The sequence below is a fragment of the Neoarius graeffei genome, chromosome 6 (genome assembly GCF_027579695.1).
Source record: "Neoarius graeffei isolate fNeoGra1 chromosome 6, fNeoGra1.pri, whole genome shotgun sequence".
NCBI classification, from domain to species: Eukaryota; Metazoa; Chordata; class Actinopteri; order Siluriformes; family Ariidae; genus Neoarius; species Neoarius graeffei.
The window spans coordinates 60,218,235-60,244,066 of NC_083574.1; the positions used below are offsets into that span (position 1 = coordinate 60,218,235).

At 42.6% G+C, this 25,832-nt stretch overlaps 1 protein-coding gene across 1 annotated transcript in view; it reads left to right on the forward strand.

The window, feature by feature from the left end:
* Positions 1-821: 821 nt before the first annotated feature.
* cfdp1 (craniofacial development protein 1) overlaps positions 822-25,832 on the forward strand; it is a 128,750-nt gene continuing 103,739 nt past the window's right edge. The window contains exon 1 of the mRNA XM_060923957.1: positions 822-1,082. Within this exon, the coding sequence (XP_060779940.1) occupies positions 1,013-1,082 (70 nt within the window). The 5' untranslated portion in view covers positions 822-1,012. The remainder of the gene's footprint in view (positions 1,083-25,832) is intronic.

Sequence of the window (25,832 nt, forward strand, 5' to 3'; positions counted from 1 at the left end):
CCTTTCTGTGTGGAGTTTGCATGTTCTCCCCGTGTCCGCGTGGGTTTCCTCCGGGTGCTCCGGTTTCCCCCACAGTCCAAAGACATGCAGGTTAGGTTAACTCATCTCATCTCATCTCATCTCATTATCTGTAGTCGCTTTATCCTGTTCTACAGGGTTGCAGGCAAGCTGGAGCCTATCCCAGCTGACTACGGGCGAAAGGCGGGGTACACCCTGGACAAGTCGCCAGGTCATCACAGGGCTGACACATAGACACAGACAACCATTCACACACACATTCACACCTACGGTCAATTTAGAGTCACCAGTTAACCTAACCTGCATGTCTTTGGACTGTGGGGGAAACCGGAGCACCCGGAGGAAACCCACGTGGACACAGGGAGAACATGCAAACTCCACACAGAAAGGCCCTCGTCGGCCACGGGGCTCGAACCCGGACCTTCTTGCTGTGAGGCGACAGCGCTAACCACTACACCACCGTGCCGCCCGGTTAGGTTAACTGGTGACTCTAAATTGACCGTAGGTGTGAATGTGAGTGTGAATGGTTGTCTGTGTCTATGTGTCAGCCCTGTGATGACCTGGCGACTTGTCCAGGGTGTACCCCGCCTTTCGCCCGTAGTCAGCTGGGATAGGCTCCAGCTTGCCTGCGACCCTGTAGAACAGGTTAAAGCGGCTAGAGATGATGAGATGAGATGCACTTTAACACACAAACCAAATGCACGCGGTGGGAGTGGTAATATGGCGGCCGGATGCATAACTCCAGACCAGTAGGTGGCAGTAATGCAGCAGAACAGTTGGTGGCCAAACGCTATGAAGTCAAAGAAGTCGTCTTGCTTGTATTCTCTGTGCTCGGTGTATGTGTGGGTTGTGAAAGTTTTGGTGCTGGCTTTGTGTAGTGAAGGAATATTCACAACCCCGAGTTAGTGCGCATGCTCTGATTACCAATACAGCAGGTGTCGGGTTTTGTTTCTTTAGTTATATGATTTTACTATCTCACAGCGAATAGAAGAAAATGATGAATTATTCGGATTACGATTCGGAGGATTATTCTTCAAATGAAGATGAAGACTATGTTCCATCTGGTGAGAGATTTGTGTTATCAGCTATCCAGGGTTTAGCCTGCAAGCTAAGTGTGTGTTAGAGTTTCTGCTCCCAGTCTGTAGCTGTGTAGTTTAGGAGACATTTCTGCTGTTACACACACAGCTCACAGCTCGACTTGTGCATCCTGAGATGCTTTTCTGCTCACCACGCTCGGAGAGTTGTGTTTCACTAGTCTTCGTTTGCAACCACGTGACCCAAACTGCTTGCGTCATTGACATCCTCCAACATGGCGGCGATACACTACCGTTCAAAAGTTTGGGGTCACTTTGAAATGTCCTTATTTTTGAAAGAAAAGCACTGTTCTTTTCAATGAAGATCACTTTAAACTAATCAGAAATCCACTCTATACATTGCTAATGTGGTAAATGACTATTCTAGCTGCAAATGTCTGGTTTTTGGTGCAATATCTCCATAGGTGTATAGAGGCCCATTTCCAGCAACTCTCACTCCAGTGTTCTAATGGTACAATGTGTTTGCTCATTGCCTCAGAAGGCTAATGGATGATTAGAAAACCCTTGGTACAATCAGGCTGGGCATACACTGTGCGATTTTTGGCCCGATTTTGACACGATTTTCACTCGTGCGACTATTTTGGAGATCGGGCCGATTTTTGGCTCAATCGTGCGTCTCGGGTCGTGTAGTATACATGGGGTAGCGACAAGCGATTAACACCTCACGACCTCCTCCCGATCGATCGGATGAAAATCAAACCTGTTTGAAATCCTGGTCGCCTATCGTGAGGCTATCGCACTGTTGAAGCAGTGTCACGAGCCGATTTACCTCAACCTGTCACACTGCACATGCGCGAACACAGATACGGAAGAGAAAACACTCAGTGCGTTTACATGCACATCCAAATCGAGCTACTGTCGGTAATCGAGCTAAGGGTCCCAGCAGGGGTGCCAGAGAAATCCAATCCTACATGCAACTGTGAAATTGAGCTATTGTGTAAGGTGCATTGTGCACCCGAGCCACAGGTGGCGCTACACGCCCCATCGTGTTGGTACACTTCCGGTTGTCGTCATGAAGAAGAGCTATAGTGTTACCAGATACTGCTGACGTTTTCCAGCCCAAAACATGTTCAAATCCGCCAAAATGCACTTAAAACCTCCCAATCTGGCAACACTGGCAGTTCTGTGCTCAAGCTGTTAGGCTTGCTCTAACAGACTGTATGGCTACAAACTGTCCTGCACAGATCACTGTTTTGTAAGACAACTTATTTTGCACAATGTATATTTTTCTAAAGTCCATTTTTTGCTTACAAAATATATTTTTTTGCTTACAATTTAACTTGTGTCTTAATAAACACACAAAAAGTTCAGTTGTTTTGTTCTTATTGACATTCTTCAGATGTTGGACATATATATACACACACACATACAATGACTTGTTTATGTACACAATTCACAGCTATGCAACAGCTGTACAGATGTATTTGGTGATACAGTTATGGCCCTTTTCCACTACCCTTTTTCAGCTCACTTCAGCCCGACACGGCTCGCGTTTCGACTACCAAAAAACAGCACGACTCAGCTCGCTTCAGCCCTGCTTAGCCCCTAAAACTCGCACGGTTTTGGAGTGGGGCTGAAGCGAGCCAAACCGAGCCGAGTGAGGCTGGGGGCGTGAGCAGACACTCCCCTGTGCACTGATTGGTGAGGAGGAGTGTCCTCACATGCCCACACATGCCCCGCGAGCACGCTGGGATCTGTAAACACCATAAACCCGGAAGAAGGAGAATTACGAATTACGAGAATTATGAAGCCTTATGCGCCTCGCCTCATCTATACGCTCTTGCCAGTATCTGTTGGCGTTGTCGGTGACAACAAGCCACAGCACCAAGACTAGCAACACTAACGACTCCATGTCCTCCATGTTTATTATTTACTATCCGGGTCGTGAGACTACCGCTTAAAAGCTCACTGATGTCACTGTTTGCGCTGCTTAACGACATCACGTAACGTCCACCCACTTTCACTAACTCCACCCAATGTATCCACCCACTTCCAGCCAGCACGGTTCAGCGCGGTTGTAGTCGAAATGCAACTCCAACAGCCCCACTCAGCTCGACTCAGCACGGCACGGCTCAGCCCGACTCAGCCGCGTTTGTAGTGGAAAAGCGGCATTAGTGAGCTAAATTTTAACAGTGCAAACGATGCCACAAAAAGAAAAGATTCATGCCATTGTCATGATTCGTTGTCATGCCAACCGAGGCTGTTGTGTTTCCCGCTTGTGGTCTCGTCACTCGTCACTTCCGGAAGGGGCAGTGCTGAAGTAAGCGGCTCGACTCCGTAGCTCGATAGGGTTTACATGCACTAAGTAGCTCGGCTACAATCGCATAATCTAGGTCGTGTAGCTCGATTACGAGAAATCCAGTTCGGTTCAATTTCAGCCGAGCTAAGGTGTTTCCATGCCATTTAGAACTTTGATTTCAGTCGAGCAACGGCAGAAATTCGATTTTCTCTATGTGCATGTAAACGCACTGACTGAGCAGCACTTCCGGTCTCCTCTTCTTCTTCACGTTTAGAGATGGGATTTATGGCTCTTTGATGGGATCCGCATCTTTGTGATCCGTTCTTTGAAAAGAGCCGTTCAAAAGACTGGCTCATTTGGCTCTTTTTAAATATTTATTCAGTTTTAAGAAGACAGCGTCTAAAGAAGCCAGATCCCTCTGCTTAGACAGTGACATCAATATTTCTGGACATACCTTTTATATAAAGCAACCTAGACTTACATTATTGTAACCCCTAAACGCTCATAAATAACCATTAAAAAACAATGAGGGCTTCAATGAATGTCCATGCAGAACGGCTTTTCTGTAAAAAAAAAAAAAGAACCCACTCAAGAACATAGTTATCAAGAACGCCAGAATATTTTATAGAAAAACACTTGTTTTACAAAAATATTTAAGTCTGAGATACAAAATAGATACAACTACAATAAATATAACACAAGAACTAGTTATCACACAAGAACATTTTAATAGAAAAAAACAAACTTTCTATATTAAAAATATTGAAATTGTAACAAAAATAGATACAACTAAACAGTCAGATAAATAAAGTTATAACAAGAACACAAGATTATTTTAATAGGAAAAAACAAACTGTTAATGCAAAAAATATATTATTATTAGAAAAATAGATACAACTAGACAGATAAATAAATAAAATACACAAAAATAGAACAAACAAAATGACGATAGAATAAATTAAATGAACGTCCGTGCAAAGTAGTTTTCCCACAATATTATCATTAATATCACACAACATTATAAACTATATACAAAACAATTTGAACTATTAGGCAAACAGATAAAACTTGAATAAATAAAAGGCAAATGCTGTTTAACCTACTTCTTGTCCTTGGGCAAAAGCTTTTTCATCTGAAACACAGTACAGAAAAAGAACGACAGAAAGAACGGCTCCCCCAGCTCGAGACTTGGTTCTCATCGTTCATGCCTAGGAGCCGTTCAAAAGAATCGGTTCGTTCGCGAACGTCACAACACTAGTAGACAGGAGTTCAAGATGCTTATCTGGTTCAAATACAGGATAGGCCTACTACCACTTGCCCCTGAAATGCTGTTTATCAAAATTTCGCCCGTATCCTCCATTATTCACTCCAGAAAAGTACAAGAGACGCGCATTTAATAATTACAAACACAGACATGCGCATTCACACGGGACTAAGAACTCAGACATTCACTGTAATTATTCCGAATTACCAGAGCTCCACAGGTAATACTTATCCCGTGCGAATAGGGCTTTAGACAGTGACATCAATTTTTCTGGACATACCTTTTATATAAAGCAACCTAGACTTACATTATTGTAACCCCTAAACGCTCATAAATAACCATTAAAAAAACAATGAGGGCTTCAATGAATGTCCATGCAGAACGGCTTTTCTGTAAAAAAAAAAAAAAAGAACCCACTCAAGAACATAGTTACCAAGAACACAAGAATATTTTATAGAAAAACACTTGTTTTACAAAAATATTTAAGTCTGAGATACAAAATAGATACAACTAGACAAACAGAAATAAAATACACAAAAATAGAACAAACAAAATGACGATAGAATAAATTAAATGAACGTCCGTGCAAAGTAGTTTTCCCACAATATTATCATTAGTATCACACAACAGCATTATAAACTATCTGAAACACAGTACAGAAAAAGAACGACAGAAAGAACGGCTCCCCCAGCTTGAGACTCGGTTCTCATCGTTCATGCCTCGGAGCCGTTCAAAAGAATCGGTTCGTTCGCGAACGTCACAACACTATTCACGTTGCAGTTCCGGATACAAGAATCTGGAAGTATGGAAGTACAGTGTGAGCAATCAGATCGCATCCGAGCATCGGATCGTATAGTGTGAGAACAGGAATCGTAAGCTGCGTGCTGTTTACCCCTGCGATTCACTCGTACAGTGTGAGCAGCAGCTAAATACCGCGATTGAAAAAATCGCACAGTGTAGCACAGCTGAAAACAGTTGAGCTCTTTAGAGAAGCTATAAAACTGACCTTCCTTTGAGCAGATTGAGTTTCTGGAGCATCACATTTGTGGGGTCGATTAAATGCTCAAAATGGCCAGAAAAATGTCTTGATTATATTTTCTATTCATTTTACAACTTATGGTGGGAAATAAAAGTGTGACTTTTCATGGAAAACACAAAATTTTATGGGTGACCCCAAACTTTTGAACGGTAGTGTACAATACCCAGTCCAGACTGGAAGGGAAAGATGAGTTCCATTTAGGAGCTTGTAGTCATTTCTCAAATCGGCTAAAATTTGCTTTGGGTACCAATTTGGTGGCCAGTTTTACAAGAAAGTGCAAGTCAACTTAGATGCATCAAACTATGGTTAAAATATTGTTTAATGTTCTCCAAGACAGCATGAGCTCGACTCATCTCATCTCATTATCTGTAGCCGCTTTATCCTTCTACAGGGTCGCAGGCAAGCTGGAGCCTATCCCAGCTGACTACGGGCGAAAGGCGGGGTACACCCTGGACAAGTCGCCAGGTCATCACAGGGCTGATACACAGACACAGACAACCATTCACACTCACATTCACACCTACGGTCAATTTAGAGTCACCAGTTAACCTAACCTGCATGTCTTAGGACTGTGGGGGAAACCGGAGCACCCGGAGGAAACCCACGCGGACACGGGGAGAACATGCAAACTCCGCACAGAAAGGCCCTCGCCGGCCACGGGGCTCAAACCCGGACCTTCTTGCTGTGAGGCGACAGCGCTAACCACTACACCACCGTGCCGCCCCAATTTTAGCACATACGATCTATGTTTTGTTGGTGGACAGATGTGACAGAAGAAGAAACCTTTATTTGTCACGTACACTTTAAGCACAGTGAGATTCATCCTCTGCATTTTACCCATCTGAAGCAGTGAACACACAGCAGTGGGCAGTCAGGGGTTAAAGTGCATATCACGGGTAAATTCAGGAGCAAGATCAATGTAATTCTCCTGGCGGTGTAGTGGTTAGCACTGTCGCCTCACAGCAAGAAGGTTCTGGGTTCAAGCCCAGCAGCCGGTGAGGGCCTTTCTGTGTGGAGTTTGCATGTTCTCCGCGCGTCTGCGTGGGTTTTCTCCGGGTGCTCCGGTTTCCCCCACAGTCCTAAGACATGCAGTTAGGTTAACATAGGACAGCCTTGGGCTGAAGTGCCCAAGAGTGGCGGCGCATACGTATGCAGCGGCTTTGCTCTCCTGTGATGAACTAAATTTTGTTGTACATTTGTGCAGTGACAAGGCATTCTATTCTATTATTCTATTTTATATTAAACTTTGGTCAAATATCTGTCACATTTTGTGCAATTTTTTTTAGCTTGCGCAATACCAGAAAAATTCAGTTGAAATCAAGCCATTTGAGGCGAATTGGTCCGCCTCTGATAAAACTTGGCATTTGGATTTCCCGGCAAACATTGATTTTCGTGACGTCGCGTGCGGAACGCCTCCCTCTGAATCCTACGTCAGCGCTGGTTTGTTTATGAGAAAACGACCTGGTGGTTTTCTGCAAATTTCTTCACCGTTATCGCGTAATTATTAAAATGATTAACAGATGTATCGTAGGAGGGTGTAGCAACACCAATCTTGATGGGATTAGTGCTCATCGTTTTTCACGTTGCGCTCAGGTGACAATTGCATATTTCAATGCAAAGTCGCTAGCTGCTAAACTTGGTCTCCACAGGCTGTGCACTGAAACCGTGCAAAGCTCGCGCAGCCTGCTGGCGCTTCCGCAGGTGACGTCACGAATCTGGCTCCAGACTCCCTTGGGATTTTTCCAGACGCGTTTTGTTGTTTTATTTTGTTCTGCTGTAGACAGATGGCTTTGTGCAAAATTACCCTTCTGGATGAGTGTGTAAAGGGTAGGGCTGTAACGATACACCCAACTCACGATTCGATTCGTATCGCGATTTTTGACCCACGATTCGATACGCCCATGATTTTTTTTTAAATGTTTTTTTAAAGTAGTAAATTTGACTTATTAACATTTACTTACTTACATTAACTATTTAATAACAAATAATTCAGACCACTGCAGAGAATGAGTAATATGTATGCAAAAATGAACAAATGTATATCCAAAGATTGTTTTATTTCTCAAAATAATACTGTTGAGCCAGAAGCTCTGTTTTTTTCGGTTCTGAAAAAGTCATTTTTCCAAATCGTGTAAATCCGTTAAGATTTTTTTTGGGGGGGGGGTGGCTCTCTCACTGTCTCACTCTCATAGGGCCAATGATTTTCTGTGATCGCGGAAAACAGATGGAAATTACGGAATTTTTATGGTGAAACATTGCTCGCGTGTCAAAATGTAACTGCCGCAGAAGGCTTCCGCCCAAGCAGACATGCCTTCAGTGTTGCCAGATATTGCTAACGTTTTCCACCCCAAAATATGTTCAAAACCAGCCAAAAAGCACCTAAACCTGCCCAATCTGGCAACACTGCATGCCTTTCCGGTCAAGTGATTGTGATTGGCTTACGCACACCTAGCCAGCCAATGAGCTGCTTGTTTACAGATTCGCTCCCCGCGTCGCAACCAGAATGGCGACCGCTTAAAAGAAATGAATGCTCTGCCAGTGGCGAGTGTGGACGTTGCGTGACTCGCAGAAGATTGTCGCAGGTCGGCGAAAAAACGACTTACTAATAGATATAAAAAAAAAAAAGTAATTTAAGCAAGTTTAAAATGTAATTTAAATAAAAAGTAAAGTATTCATAAATTGAAGTTTGGAAGCGCCTCTGTTTTTGGGCTGAGGAGAAGTTTGAAAGGGTGTACCGCGATTCTGCCTTCTTGTATCGCGACACGGATCGTGGCTCTGCGTATCGCGATTTCGATACGCATATCGTTACAGCCCTAGTAAAGGGACATACTTTCATATAAAAAAAAAAAATGAAATTGGTCCAGAATATGCACTTTAAAGCTTGTACGCAGAACTATGGCCTCACTTTTTTTGTTTATAAATGCCTTGAGACCTCGAGAATGGCACAGGAATAGTTTTAAGTGTAAACAATAAATCTAATATAATAGGTTCAATTTATATTGTGCCTTTCTCAAAACCCAAGGTTGCTTTACAATTATAGGCAGGAAAAAAAAGGCTACCAAATAGAGGTCAGGATATCATTCTAGTGGTGTAGCGGCCACAGTCCCACCAAAAGGCGCACGAAAACAAGTCACGCCTCCAGCACAGCCGCCGTGATGCTGCCAGCAACATCACTTGGAACACCACGCCATGGATCCACAAAGCGAGCGCCGAAGCACCGCCACGCAGGGCGCTGGTGTGTCCCAAACCGCCTGCACAGCCGCCGCGACGCCACCGAGTAACATCGCTCGGAACATCACGCCAAGCACTAAAGCACAGAGCGCTGGACAACCACGATATTAAAATGAACAATGAGCTCACTGCAGTCCAGAGCTGGGAGCACAGGCATCACCCACAGCAAACCACAACTGGCGGACAAAACACTCAAACATCAAACTACACAAACGCACAAAAAAAGGAGAGAGGGGAAAAAAAAAGCTCCGGTGAGAAGTGGCAGCCAGAATGCGCATGACGTACTCTGAAACGGAAAAGAAAAAAATATAGTAATTTTTACGATTAAAGTGATTCGTATAGGTAGCGGTCTGAGTGAATGATCTTGAGATCCGTAACGTCACAGCAGGAAGTCTATCGGTCTCGTCGCCATTTCCGCTATACTAAAACACAGAGCTGACTGCAACTCCGATCCCCCATTCTGAGCTAATTTATCGCCATGCCACGGAGATGTGTTGCTGGCGGGTGCAGCAACACGACAGAAAGTGGATTTACGTTGCATTCATGGCCCAAGAACGTTCAAACTGCAAAGATTTGGACGCGTTTTGCGAAAAGTTCACGGGCACATTGGGCGCCTACGAAGTGGTCTCTCCTCTGCTCTGCACATTTTACTGAAGACTCGTACGAAACCTCTGATCTGTTGAGGAGCGTTGGCTATAAGCCCATATTGAAAGAGGGTGCAGTACCGACAATTAAAGGAAACCACAAGAAAAGGAAAGTATTTATTTCTTATTTTTTTAAAAGGAAAGTGAGTTCAGTTGTACCAGTTCTACCGGAGTGAGCCGAGAGTTGTTGGTAAAACCCGGGACGGGATGGGACATATCGCTCAGGCAGTGAGCGTGGTTGTTGCTAAAACCGGTGATGTCCCGTTCCATCCTGGGTTTTAGTCATTGCCTGAGCCGAGCAGTAACAATGGAGTACTCTGTATGGAGAAAATGGAGAATGAGTGGAGCAGCCGTCTGAATTCTAAACTGGATATTGCTGCCATCTCGCCCTTACGTGGAAGAAGCGAATGAATGGAGAACTGGGCGAACAACTGAAAGTCAGATTGTTTCAAAACAATCGGCCACAAGGTCGGCCTTCAAGAAGCGAGAACACAGACGGGTAAACTCTGACTCTCATTTGGATACAAAACACGTTGTTTTCCTGCATTTAGATGAATCCATGTAACTTGTATTGTGTGTTTAAGTTACCGGTATAAGATTATTTAATTTGCTTCAGAATGTGATCGTCTCGGTTCATCTGATTTATTTAATTAGCCTTTTACGTTTTATCAGTGAAAATGCATGCATGTACATGTATGCTGCATAAGGCTGGCTGAGCTCGAATGCCAACTTTGCGGTTGATTTTAACTCTCAAAAATATATATTTTTATTCCCATTTATGCAGCATACAAGAGTCAAGGATGGAGATACTATCCACTCAGAAATGTATTTAAAAATAAAGGTTCTGCGTATCTGCTTTAAGTACCTTGCTCAAGGGCACCTCAGCCCAAGGCCGCCCCACGTTAACCTAACCTGCATGTCTTTGGACTGTGGGGGAAACCGGAGCACCCGGAGGAAACCCACACGGACACGGGGAGAACATGCAAACTCCGCACAGAAAGGCCCTCGCCGGCCACGGGGCTCGAACCCGGACCTTCTTGCTGTGAGGCGACAGCGCTAACCACTACACCACCGTGCCGCCTAGTGCCCAAAATAGAGATATACTTAAAAGGAATTAGTGTAAATTGCAATATGCATGTGAAAGATGTATAGCAGTGTGAGAAATAGCTGGAATATTTACACTGGAATACAATCCTATCTGTAGAAAGACTTTTATTCACTAAATTAATCGAAGAAATCGGCACACAAACATACAGTTCAAAAAGACTGCAACGAAAAACTTGGTACGTTTTATATTAAGGCGCTTATAGTATATTTAGAATGAAATTGAGCTCTGTGCCAGATATCATTGCATAATAACAAGAAACTACATTTACGGGAGCCATCTACATTGGTTGGAAGGCTTTTTTTTTTATTATTATTTGAAAGATTTTTTTCACATTCGTTAAGTTGGTTGTTTCTATGCTTTTGTTGCCGCGTTCTGTCTTTTTCTCTCCGTTGCTCCATCTGTGATTTCGTAAGTTGCTTTTGACGTTCTTTTTGTTTCCTTGCTCTGTCTTTTCTTTCAATACTTTGTGCATTATTGGCCGTTTTTATTTTCCTTCTCCACCTTGCTTTCTTTTCAGCCACTTTGTCGTTTCTTCTCTATTTTTCCCATAATTTAGACTTCAGTCACATTCTATAACAAAAATATCTATTAGAGGTGATAAATATTCAGGGCTCGAAATTTGCGGTGGTCCAGTCGCCCGAGGCGACTTAATTTGTCATTTGGCGGGTAATTCCTGTCACTAGGCAGCCCGGCTGGCTAGTTGAAAATAAAAAATATATATGAAGCGAAGATTCAGACTTGGGCTGTGCAATATATCGAATATACTCGATATATCTCCGAAAATTCTGTGTGAGATGCATATAATTATTATATCATAACTGTTGAGTGTTTTATGGTCATCTGCCGACTTGCGTTTGTTTTCATGTTTGTTGCGTTTGTTTAAAACCTTTTCCGGTGGTTTTCTCCCTGTCCCTCAGGCAGTAACGTGAGAGGCTGCCTAAGGGTAAAAAAAACAATGTCACGCACTCGCCAACCAATCCTGGGCGACATCTAGGTGCTGAAAGGAACTTGCGGGCAGTGTTGCCAGATCGGGCAGTTTTAAGTGCATTTTGGTGTGTTTTGAACATATTTTGGGCTGGAAAGCGTCAGCAGTATCTGGCAACACTGCTTGTGGTAGGGCTGAACCATCTATCGTTTTCGACCGAAAATCGCGATCTCAGACAACACGATTTTGGGATCGTCAAAGCCGCGGTTTTTCTCAGTGCTCCTAAACTGACCCATGTTTTGTTTCGTCAATAAATTGTCCTCATTTTTTTACACTACAGACAAAAAAAATTACGTTCAGGAAAGCCTTGTGGCACTCAGTGTGAAAGAATTTTGTGAATATCTCCTTCCATTTTCGTGTAAATCCCCGTTGTTTGGAGGGAGCACTGTGAGGAGAAACTGCGCTTTCTCTGTGTCTGAGCGCGCGGGTGGGGGAGGGGCTGCTCGCTCACTCTCACACACACAGGAGGAAGGGGCCCTGCAATAGCGACTGCTACAGCCACTGCATCACTCTTAGGCCAAGTTTACATTAGACCGTATCTGTCTCGTTTTCTTCGCGGATGCACTGTCCGATTACATTAAAACGCCTGGAAACGCCGGGAAACGGGAATCCGCCAGCATCCACGTATTCAATCCAGATCGTGTCTGGTCCGGTGCTGTGTAAACATTCAGAATACGCGGATACGCTGTGCTGAGCTCTAGCTGGCGTCGTCATTGGACAACGTCACTGTGACATCCACCTTCCTGATTCGCTGGCATTGGTCATGTGACGCGACTGCTGAAAAACGGCGCGGACTTCCGCCTTGTATCACCTTTCATTAAAGAGTATAAAAGTATGAAAATACTGCAAATACTGATGCAAATACTGCCCATTGTGTAGTTATGATTGTCTTTAGGCTTGCCATCCTTCCACTTGCAAGTGGTAAGTGACGCGCATGCCCGACATGCACTGAGATCACACACACAGCGGCTCAGTCCCGAATCACTGCTCGTGCACTTCACTCGCGCGCTCTGTGAGCTGCGCAGGGCCGGAGTGCGCACCCTCCAGAGGGCACTCGCTGTTCAGGGCGGAGTGATTTGGAGCGCAGGATGCCTGCGGAGCCGAGCGTATCCGTGTATTGGCGTTGCTGTGTGCACGCGAATCGTGTATTGGTGTTGCTGTGTGCACGCTAATCGTTTTAAAAACGTTAATCTGATGATCCACTGATACGGTCTAATGTAAACCCCACCTTATTTCCCACAGGGGAATTGTTGGCTCTAGTTATAATTTATAATGCTTATGTACATTCTTTTACAAAAGTGCAATATTTTGATGCTGCTGAGCCATTGATCAACCTTTTTTTTTATGTCTGATATGTTGTAGATGGGAAAAGAAGCAAAAGTTTACTTAAGAAAGATGGCTCTCTTTTTATTATTTTAAGTTATTATAACTTGTTCCTCAGGCACTCAATGTTAATAAACAGGCCTCCATTTGAAATCTGTTGACCTCAGTTTTCATTCTTGCATTAGCTGTATGGAATTCATTGTATTAATTAATTTGCACTGAAACTTGATTTAAAGAAAAAAAATCGTGGTTGAAATCGAAATCGCAATATCTGCCAGAAAAATCGCAATTCAATTTTTTCTTAAAATCGTTCAGCCCTAGCTTGTGGGAAGATTTTCTAGTTCTGGTTTACAGCGCTGACTCAGTTCGTGCAATCGCTGGTGCTGCATAGGCTACCGTGTAAGCAGAGACTCAGATTGTTTTGCAGGTCAAGGGGCCCACAGGGCCCCTCCTGGGAAAAAACAGGGGCCCATTTCTACAATGGGGGGGCCCAGTGATTATCCTTCAGTTGAAGCGAACCTAGTGAGCGAAGCAAGCCCAATGAACGCCCAGGGGCTGTTTTTTTCTTCTCGATTCTGTTTTTTTTTTTTTGGTATTAGAAGCCATATGAAGCAATGTAGATGACAAAAATCAATGCTTCAACCAAATATATTGAGATATTGTTTAATCAGTGGCAATATTTTGGAATTCAACCACAGGCCACTATATATCACATCTATATTATCTCCTCCTTGTAAATTATAATTTATTTTATTAACTTGTTTTCAGTTTGGTGTAGGTCTATAGTAGTAGTAGTCACCAGTGGTGGTAGTGGTTGCTGTTGTAGTAGTTGATGTTGCAGTAGTTGTTGTAAGTCTAATATGACTAATTACCTTGGGTATCAGTTTTTTCAGGTGAATGTACTCTCTTTCTACCGAAGAATGACAAAATAGATGTATTTTTCTTTTTTTTTTTCTTATCCATGTTTTCTTGTCTCTTTCGAATATTCGTACATAGACTGTAAGACGCCACCTAGCGAAAGACTTGGATCAGATTTTACTCGCTTGGGACGCTACAAACGGTGCGGCGTAAATACACGAACGGGTCCGACGTATATTCAGTATGGCGGCGGTCAAAACAAATTCATCTGATGCTGAAATCTGTTGAATATCCAGATAATTATGTTGGAAGTTGCATATTTGTGCAAGATTTTCGATATTGAGACCATGAAGTCAAGTAATACCGTATTTTTCGGACTATAAGTCGCACTTTTTTTCATGGTTCAGCTGGCCATGCGACTTGTACTCCGGTGTGACGTATATATGTTTTTTTTTTTTTTTTTCACCGCGGAATAACTGGAGCTGATGCTGAGTCTGACGACAGCCACGCAGAAGAGGAGGAAACGGCGCTTCATCTGCCGCTGGAGTTGGCAGAGTTGTTCAGAAGCGACACCGAGGATGAGGAATTCAATGGATTTGCTGATTTGGAGTGAAATCATCAGCTTGATTAAACTTGATTGACCTGTGTTTTATTATTAATGATAGGCCTATAGTTATTTAAATAAGTTATGTAGTGATTTTAGGCAGTGCTTAATTTGTGAAGTGGGAGGTCCCAGAACGCAGGAGGTGGGTGGGTCCGGCGACTCAAAAAAAAAAAAAAAAGGCGGGGGATGGTTTACTATAACTTTACGCACATGCGCTTATTGTGTGTGTAAAATAATAATAATAATAATATCAGACATTATGATCTTAGAAAACGCTTTAGTGACAGTTACAGACAGTAATATGTCGTGATATTATATTATAAAATATTAATTTTTATTAGTCTATATATTAAATTATATATTACATTTATCTTCTAAAATAACAGACTGTACTCATCACAACCGGTTTATTTCACCATTGGAGATCAGATCACACAAGACATGAGTTAAATGACTCATTTTAAGGATTTAAGTAGGGGATTTAAAAGCGGTTGTTGTTTTTTTTTTTTCACTAGACGGTTTTTACTACCGTACCTGTCTTTGGAGATGATAGACCTATAGCCTACTTGACCTCTGATTTGATGAAATAAAATTCGACAAAAATGAAGAATGACACTCCTCGATGATGACTACAGCTTTAATAACACAGATGAAAGAGCCATGGGGCGATAATAAGCCCTACCGGTAAAAATAATCTAAAAGCAAACTGATTAATGCATCAGTAATAGGCTACTAATATTAGTTATAATAATAATATAGGCTATTAGTAATAACGATAGTGATAGTATTAAAGATAGTAGTAGATATTTAAAATAATCAGACTAGGCTACTTACAGGGCAAAGGGCGCGTTATCACTGCTCAGCTGTTCGTTTATTAAATAAACAATGCAGTCGCGCAGTAACCACAAGCCGCTTATCAGATAGAATCACAGATTCTATGGATAGAATAACCCTTCAAAAAAGTGCGACTTATAGTCCGGTGCGACGTATATATGTTTTTTTCGTCTTCATAATGCATTTTTTGGCTGATGCGACTTAAACTCCGGAGCGACGTATAGTCCGGAAAATACAGTACCAGTCCCCCCAGGATTCCGCGGGCCTTTTTTGTGATTGTTGCGGGCTAAAATGTCTGATGCGGGGGTTTTTTCCAAAAAATTGCGATGAAAGTTGCGGTGTTTTTTAGGTTTTTGTTGTGATTACATTGCGGGAGGAAGTGAAAGTTGCGAGAAATTGTTGCGATTTTCTCTTTTTGTGATTAAAATTGAGTGATATGTTAAATATTAAGTTATTACTGAAAAACTATTGATTAAAAAAACAAAGACACTGAGAAGTGGTCCTATAAACAACTTTACCAATATAAAAGATTACCAGGACTACAAAAATGCAGAAAAATAGGCTTTACTTATCCAAATGCACCTGTTGGTTCCAAAGTTAAAGTGCAGAGAACCTCACAGCACAACATGAAGTTGCCTTAAAATATAATATAAATGCCTCAGCTTTCATGTAAGAAAAAAAAACTATTAATACTAGTACTGTGTGCAGGCAGTCTCTCCTGAAGACTAAATTAAACAATAATTATAAACTAATAAAGTAAATGGTTCAGGCTTCATAGAAGAAAAAAAACAATTTGAACAGAATCTCACAGTATGATGCTGAAGCTGCCTAAACAATGGAAAATAAAACACCATTTTGGCAAAAATGTTGGCATCCATTAATTTCTTGTATTAAATAAAAAAATAATGTGAAGTGCACACAGTCCTTCACTGTAAACATAACACACTTCCAGTAACAGAATTAAAGCCTCTATAAACACTGACTCGCACATGCTGCTTCTCTTGAACGGAAACCCGGAAGTAAGCAGTGTTGCCAGATACTGTTGATGTTTTCCAGCCCAAAATATGTTCAAAACCCGCCAAAATGCACTTGAAACCCCCCAACTGGGTGGGAAACCGCCCAACCTGGCAACACTGGAAGTAAGGTGGAAGGTAGTTTGTCGACGTCACCTCAAGACGACGTCAATGATTGGTCAAATTTGCGGGAAAGTTGCGGCGATTTGATTTAATTGCAACACCACCCTGAATTCGCGGGGATTGGTTGAATTTGCGTTGAAGTTGCAAATTGCAACATCGCGAAATCCTGGAGGGTCTGTAATACGCCACGAAACGTTCCAAATAGGGTATAAAATGCTCGCGTCTATATTGGCCCCTGCCCCTCTCGACAATGCGTTATAGTGCGTCTTAGACGCGGGCGCGCCAACAATCTGAGTCTCTGTGTAAGCTCTGTCAATTTCAGCGACAAATTAAAAATGGAAGTGGACGAATTGGTTCCTAAAAGAACTAGTAAGGGGTCAGTCATCTGGCATTTTTTTGGATATTGCGAGGAGGACGTGGAACAGGAAATGCCAGTTTGTAAAGTGTGCAAAAAACAGTATCAAAATACTCGGGTCTTGAAATAAATGCACATTCGTCATGAACAATGGTAACTACTCTCTTTTATGTTATTTTTGACAGAAGTAAAATTCATACATGAACAAATTTTGGCTAGTTGATTTTCTGTTTGGCGAGTTACTTTGGAAGGGAACTAGTCCGGCTGGCTGGTGAAAAAATATATATGAATTTCGAGCCCTGTAGCGAAAGACCAAAGTCATGATAAAGAAAAATTACGGTGAAAGTAAGAAATAGCGTTACCAACTTGCTCAACTAAGACTGATTTGACTTCATTGATTGTGGGTTGACTCTCATTAAAACAGGATGGGTGCTATAACTTATGCAACATACATGTACATGCATGCATTTTCACTGATCAAACGTAAAAGGCTAATTAAATAATCAGATGAACCGAGACAGTCACATTCTGAAGCAAATTAAATAATCTTATACCGGTAACTTAAACACACAATACAAGTTACATGGATTAATCCAAATGCAGGGAAACAACGAGTGGTGTTGTTTTATATCCAAATGAGAGTTGGCGCTTACCCATCTGTGTTGTCGCTTCTTGAAGGCCGACCTTGTGGCCGATTGTTTTGAAACCATCTGACTTTCAGTTGTTCGTTCAGTTCTCCGTTCATTCGCTTCTTCCACGTAAGGGCGAGATATTGCTGCTGAGGCGAGCATATCCAGCGGAGAAATCAGACGGCTGCTCCACTCCTTCTCCATTTTCTCCATACTGAGTACTCCACCATTACTGCTCAGCTCAGGCAATTACTAAAACCCGGGACGGGACGTCACCAGTTTTATTAACAACCATGGGGAGGTCACTGCCCGAGTGATAATGTGTCCCGTTCCGTCCCGGGTTTCAGCAACAACCCTCAGCTCACACTCCGGGAGAACTGGTGCAACTAAACTTGCTTTCCTCTTCTTGTAGTTTTCTTCTTTTCCTTTAATTGTTGGTGCTGCACCCTCTTTCAATACGGGCTTATAGCCAACGCTCCTCAACAGATCAGAGGTCTCATACGAGTCTTCAGTAAAATGTGCAGAGCAGAGGAGAGACCACTTCGTAGGCGCCCAATGTGCCCGTGAACTTCTCGCAAAACGCGTCCAAATCTTTGCAGTTTGAACATTCTTGGGCCATGAATGCAACATAAATCCACCTTCTGTAGTGTTGCTGCACCGGTCAGCAACACATCTACATGGCATGGCGATAAATTAGCTCAAAATGGAGGATCGGAGTTGCAGTCAGCTCTGTGTTTTAGTATAGCGGAAATGGCGATGAGACCGATAGACTTCCTGCTGTGACGTTACGGATCTCAAGATCATTCACTCAGACCGCTACCTATATAAATCACTTTAATCGTAAAAATTACTATATTAGATTTATTGTTAACGCTTAAAACTATTCCTGTGCCATTCTTGAGGTCTCAAGACATTTATAAACAAAGTGAGGCCATGGCTCTGCGTATCTCCTTTAAGATCTCTTTACCAACTGCATCCAGGACTTGGCACAAGGTGTTTACGGTATTACTTGAGCGACTGGAGTTCCTGATTGAGTGGCTAGAATGAGACGTGCTGAGAGCTACAATGTCGCTGGAGTTTCAGCAGGCATTTGGCTCAAGGTTGGGCCATTATTAAAAAATGTTCTGTTTCCGGTCCACCGGCCAGGTGAGTGCCGTTTGTGCGGTTGAAATTTTTTTTTTTTACGCCCATTTTTAGACTTTTTTTTTTTTAAAGATATTTTTCGGGCTTTTTTCACCTTTATTGGATAGGACAGTGTAGAGACAGGAAATGAGCAGGAGAGAGAGATGGGGAGGGATCGGGAAATGACCTCGGGTCGGAATCGAACCCGGGTCCCTGGATTTATGGTATGGCGCCTTATCCACCTGAGCCATGACGCCCCCAGGTTTTTCGACATTTTTTTTTTCGGATTCATAAATCTAAAATTGAACTTGACATTTATGCATTCCCAGGGCTTTCCACTAAGGCTCATACTAGCCAGCCCGGGGGGGGTAAACACAAAATAATCTCCTGTGCACGCAGTTCCCAGGATTAAATGTATTTTCCACAGACCATTTATTTATTCACTTTACTCAAATACAAAGTAAAATGGCAGTAAATCTTCTTTCTTTTCTTGCGTATTGCATCATGAGGCGTTCCTGGCTTGTAAATCTCTTATTTTCGGTGCATGACACATTCACGCAGCTGAGCATGCTATGAATTAACAACGACAACGGTCTGCAGTGGGGCTACACAATTACACACTCAGCGAACATTTCTCCATTTGTGTATGAAAATACACTCCAACCACTCAGTTTGGGTTCATTTACAACTAACGGTGTCTTTTGATGCCAGCACGTAATTGAATGAGAGAAGACTGGTTTACCGGAGACAAAATAAGCGTTATCTCTGCTTCTGTCCCATCCGATGTCGCCTCCGACACACTACTGCCTCCGCTGAGTGCGCGCGCACACTGCATGTCGGGGCCGCGGATGAGTTACTCTCCCCTGATCAACGAAGTCAGCAGAGAATTTGTGGTTATTATCGGTACAAACAGCGCGAATCACAACTTAAATGAGTGCTGTTCAGTTTGACATTATTGTCAGTCCATTAGATAAACATTTAATTTTATTAAAATCGAAAATTAATATTTAGAGCCTGTGGGCTACAAAAATAAGTCATTAAAGTAGCCGGCTGGACTTAATTGTGTGGCCGGCAGCCGGCGCTTGTGGAAAACCCTGCATTCCGCGCAGAATATAGAATTGAATCAGCTCTGCGCATGCGCTGTGCGGCACAAAAAAATGTCAGCCACCATGAAGGAAGGAGATCCGGAGTTTTCAAACATTTGCTTAAGTGTGAAATCGCAAAATGGTATTCTAGCGAACAACAAAATAGTAAAGATTCAGAAAAACAAATCATTCAGTGATCATTTTAATAGTGTAATTTCATCCGAACTCGGCCTAACGGTCGATTTAGAACTACAAAAAGTCCGTGTGTCGGACATTTTAAGTACCTTTTGTAAAAGTTTTTTGTAAATGTTGCAGTCAGCATTTAAAATGCTAACTTAGTTTTTGTACAAGTTTCAGTTGATTAAACTGTCATTTTATTAAATGTCTGCTTTTGTAATAAAAAAGTACTGAAAGAAAAAGCAAACACAGCATTGCGATTTCTTATAAAAAAATATATACAAAAAAAAAAATCCCTCCCTCCTGACTGAATTTTTTTGCTCACGCGGTGGACAGGAAACGGATTTTTTTTTTTTAAGGATGGCCTTGGCTGTTCTCATTGACTGACTGATTTGAGGTCTTTATTGAACGACCATCTAACTCGCTTGTATGGGCATAGACGTGGTCAAACTATAAACACCATAACACTGTCAGGTTTTTGATAGGTATTCCACTACTAGGACTGGTTTCGTTTATATCTTGAGCCTGGGGAGGTAGCGTTAGTGACAAGAAGATAACTGAGGAGAGTGGACTTCGAAATAAGCTTTTGCCAGGCGACATTGTTTTAGCAGGCCGTGGGTTTAATATTGCAGACAGTATGGGTTTATTTTGTGCAACTCTGAAGATCCCAGCATTCACAAAATGAAAGTCTCAGCTGTCATCCTATGAAGTAAAAGAAACCCGGAAGATAGCTAGTGTCAGGATACACGTCGAGAGGGTTATCGGACTTGTTAGAAGGAAGTATCAGGTTTTACAGAGTAGGGCCATGCCCAGAGAGAACATGGCAGTGGAACAGGGAGGGACTCTGGCATTGATGGACAAAATAGGGGTCATTTGTTGTGCTCTTACAAATTTGTCAGAGTCAGTAGGACCCCGTGAGCCATTTCTTAGGGGTACTGCTATGGCCCTTTTCCACTACCCTTTTTCAGCTCACTTCAGCTCGCTTCAGCTCACTTCAGCCCGACACGGCTCGCGTTTCGACTACCAAAAACCAGCACGACTCAGCTCGCTTCAGCTCTGCTTAGCCCCTAAAACTCGCACCGTTTTGGAGTGGGGCTGAAGCGAGCCGAGTGAGGCTGGGGGCGTGAGCAGACACTCCCCTGTGCACTGATTGGTGAGGAGGAGTGTCCTCACATGCCCACACATGCCCCGCAAGCACGCTGGGATCTGGAAACACCGCAAACCCGGAAGGAGAAGAATTACGAGAATTTCTGAAGCCTTATGCGCCTCGCCTCATCTATACGCTCTTGCCAGTATCTGTCCGCGTTGTCGGTGACAACAAGCCACAGCACCAAGACCAGCAACACTAACGACTCCATGTCCTCCATGTTTATTGTTTACTATCCGGGTCGTGAGACTACCGCTTAAAAGATCACTGATGTCATTGTTTGCACTGCTTAACGACATCACCTGACGTCCACCCACTTTCGCTAACTCCACCCAATGTGTCCACCCACTTCCAGCCAGCACGGTTCAGCGCGGTTGTAGTCGAAATGCAACTCCAACAGCCCCGCTCAGCTCGACTCAGCACGGCACGGCTCAGCCCGACTCAGCCGCGTTTGTAGTGGAAAAGCGGCACTATTATCAGGCTTTCTTAATGTTTTGGACTGGGGTTTTAAAAGATTTTGCATGACCATCTTGAAAACGTATACCGGTAATTACTGGATGTTCTTTGGTGAAGCATAATGACTTATTGAACAATTTTTTGAAATTTGTATTTTTGGAAAAAAAATTGGAAATGAGGTCAAGCAATTTTGTACAAATGCGAGCGTAAAATTCCTTAATGTACTACAAAATAAAAATCTTTTTTACAGTATGCATGTATTTGTATTTATTATGATAAATTTTTAACTCAAGCTGCTAGACTTTTTACCTCGCACACGACGGAGTCAGCAGGGTGCGGTTTGTTTTTGTGAGTCTGTTAACAAGCTCGCGTCTAGACGGTTGCACCGATTGACGTCAGATTTTCAGGGTAGGTGGGCAATGGTCTGTAGATTACCTGATTAAATTTTTGGGGTAATTGGGTCAAGGTCACCGGAAAGGTCAACCTTTTGGTCAAAATAACATTTTCCATTATAACCCAAAAATGGTTGCTGGCTGATTTAGATGTTTACTATTATGAGCATATACAGTGGTGCTGGAAAGTTTGTGAACCCTTTAGAATTTTCTATATTTCTGCATAAATCTGACCTAAAACATCATCAGATTTTCACACAAGTCCTAAAAGTAGATAAAGAGAACCCAGTTAATTAAATGAGACAAATATTATACTTGGTCATTTATTTATTGAGAAATGATCCAATATTACATATGTGAGTGGCAAAAGTATGTGAACCTCTAGGATTAGCAGTTAATTTGAAGGTGAAATTAGTCAGGTGTTTTCAATCAATGGGATGACAATCAGGTGTGAGTGGGCACCCTGTTTTATTTAAAGAACAGGGATCTATCAAAGTCTGATCTTCACAACACATGTTTGTGGAAGTGTATCATGGCACGAACAGGAGATTTCTGAGGACCTCAGAAAAAGCGTTGCTGATGCTCATCACGCTGGAAAAGGTTACAAAACCATCTCTAAAGAGTTTGGACTCCACCAATCCACAGTCAGACAGATTGTGTACAAATGGAGGAAATTCAAGACCATTGTTACCCTCCCCAGGAGTGGTCGACCAACAAAGATCACTCCAAGAGCAAGGCGTGTAATAGTCGGCGAGGTCACAAAGGACCCCAGGGTAACTTCTAAGCAACTGAAGGCCTCTCTCACATTTAATATTAGTCAATGTTCATGAGTTCACCATCAGGAGAACACTGAACAACAATGGTGTGCATGGCAGGGTTGCAAGGAGAAAGCCACTGCTCTCCAAAAAGAACATCGCTGCTTGTCTGCAGTTTGCTAAAGATCACGTGGACAAGTCAGAAGGCTATTGGAAAAATGTTTTGTGGATGGATGAGACCAAAATAGACCTTTTTGGTTTCAATGAGAAGCGTTATGTTTGGAGAAAGGAAAACACTGCATTCCAGCATAAGAACCTTATCCCATCTGTGAAACATGGTGGTGGCAGTATCATGGTTTGGGCCTGCTTTGCTGCATCTGGGCCAGGACGGCTTGCCATCATTGATGGAACAATGAATTCTGAATTATACCAGCGAATTCTAAAGGAAAATGTCAGGACATCTGTCCATGAACTGAATCTCAAGAGAAGGTGGGTCATGCAGCAAGACAATGACCCTAAGCACGCAAGTCGTTCTACCAAAGAATGGTTAAAGAAGAATAAAGTTAATGTTTTGGAATGGCCAAGTCAAAGTCCTGACCTTAACCCAATCAAAATGTTGTGGAAGGACCTGAAGCGAGCAGTTCATGTGAGGAAACCCACCAACATCCCAGAGTTGAAGCTGTTCTGTACGGAGGAATGGGCTAAAATTCCTCCAAGCCGGTGTGCAGGACTGATCAACAGTTACCGCAAACGTTTAGTTGCAGTTATTGCTGCACAAGGGGGTCACACCAGATACTGAAAGCAAAGGTTCACATACTTTTTGCCACTCACAGATATGTAATATTGGATCATTTTCCTCAATAAATAAATGACAAAGTGCAATATTTTTGTTTCATTTGTTTAACTGGGTTCTCTTTATCTACTTTTAGGACTTGTGCGAAAATCTGATGATATTTTAGGTCATATTTATGCAGAAATATAGAAAATTCTAAAGGGTTCACAAACATTCCAGCACCACTGTAAAATGTGTCAGTAAATAATTAAGCAGCGTGCTCCGGCTTGCTCCCCCTCAAATTAAGCAGCACGCTCCGGCCGAGGTTCCGGAGCGCGCTCCGGCTTGCTCCCCCTCAAATTAAGCAGCGCGCTCCGGCTTGCTCCCGGAGCGCGCTGCTTAATTTGAGGGGGAGCAAGCCGGAGCGCGCTCCGGCAGCTATTTACACTGGATCCGGTGTAAATAGCTGCCGGATCATAATTACAGTAAACTAGTAAATACAGTAAAGGAAAAACTTGAGACTGAAAGGTTTTAACAGTCATCCAAATGACTGAACGTAAACATTGCTACAGTAACATACCAGCTACTATGTTGTTGACATTAGCTAGCTTGACCTTCAAAATGGCGGACGCCGGGGCGTCACGTGACCCTGTGACATCAGGTGAAAAACCTCAGTAGACGAGTTCACAAACACGGCAACGCGCAAGGAGTTGTGGGAAAGGTCAAAGGTTAAGGCCTCATAAACGAGCGGAAGTAGAGCAGGCTACAGGCTCGCTGTGGGGACACTGTTGTGTTGTCGATTGCCACAATGGACGTCGACTGCTTGAACAGTGGATGTGAGAAGACTGTAGTGTACATTTGAGTGTATACAGAAAAAATTATGTGAATCCAAGCACACAGTTTAACGCAAAAGTTCGTTTATATCCCGACCTTGTCAGCTGTCAGATTCATGTTCATGGACCCGCCTTGATTTTCACTCTCGCCGATAATCATTGTCTGTATATACAGCAGTATTATCTTGATTATGTGCCTTAAAATGTTGGTTGTAATAAAAATCTGACAAGTTTCTGTGACTGTAGTTCTTACACCAGCAATGACTACTACTAGTCCCAAAATGATGGAAGCCTTGTAATTTATATTAAATTTTAATTTTTAAATTTCACAGATTTCACAAAATGAAAAGTAAATGGACACAAAAATGAAACATCCTTGTCTACTATTAAATATACTAAGCAAAGAATAATGGATTTCACATATTCCCACTACCTTTTGGTTAACAGGAGTAGATGTTGACCAATTATATTTTTGTTTTAATGAATTAAAAATTTTGCAAGTATTATTTTTACTACAGTTTACTACATATAATACACGGTTAAATACATAAAACACTAACACTACTAGTACAGCTTAATACATGATAAAGTAATACTAAATGGTATAAAAACACTGAAGTTCTGATGAACTATTGATAAGTATTAACAAAAGACCTGCATGCGAGAAGTTCACCAGTAATATTACAATTTAACAATCTGAGCAATTTGAACATAACCAGTCATTATCAAGAGAGCAAACATCAAAGCCCCCCCCCAATGATACCACTTATAGCACTGATCACATCCTACGCTATTGTCATCATTTTCTGTTATGTCCCCACTGTCCTTTCGGGTCTTTCTTCGCCTGGTCTTTTTGGCTGCTGGTTTGTTCCTGCCTTTCGGTGGAGAGTCAGGTTTGGACAAAGTTGATATAGCAAGGTCAGCTGTTGAGGCAGCAGGCTGAGGGTCAGATGTACCTGAAGTACATGACTGAGTATAGTAAGTGATACTAGTACTGATGCAATAAAACAGACGACTGTAATCTGGTAGGTAGCACGACTTGTATTATTTCTCCGTGTCAGATATAGAACTATGAGTCGTTGACCTGTGAAAAACTGCACTGGGCGTGGCAGTATCACCGGGTACATACCTCGATTTTTCTTCGTCTTCCTTGGACGGTACAGGCTGGATTTTCAGAATATCTGTGGCATATGCAAGCGCCCTTAACTCTTCTACCCCCATGGTAGTTGGCAGTCCCCGTTCTCTCATATGCCTCTGCAATTCTGCCTTCTTCCATAAGGCGTATTTGCTAAGGTTTGGCTTGTTTGCCGCCATGTTTTCATCTCCGATGAGGCCTCGACCTTTGACCCCTGCACATGCGCGGCGATATGTGTGAACTGGTCTATTAAAACACCGACGCCGGCCGCTATGGGATACAATACGGCTGACGCCGGCCGCCATGGAATCTAATGGGATAAATTATAGCAATAATTATGATTAATATAAAGATGTTAATTATTATTCGATTATTCATCGTTAATTCTCCTGACAACCGGCGAAGAAAACGTAGCAGTTAGTTTACCTCAGGTTGGCTTGGCTACGCTGCTCCAGGTGGAACGTTGTCCAATCAGAGCCCACGGCGACCCGTGGAAACCAATCAAGTAACTGCTAGCTCGGCCAGTGGAACTGCGCTTCGCCCCAAACGCAAAGACTGGGCAAGCAACGGATAATGTAGTCGAATACATATAGCTCC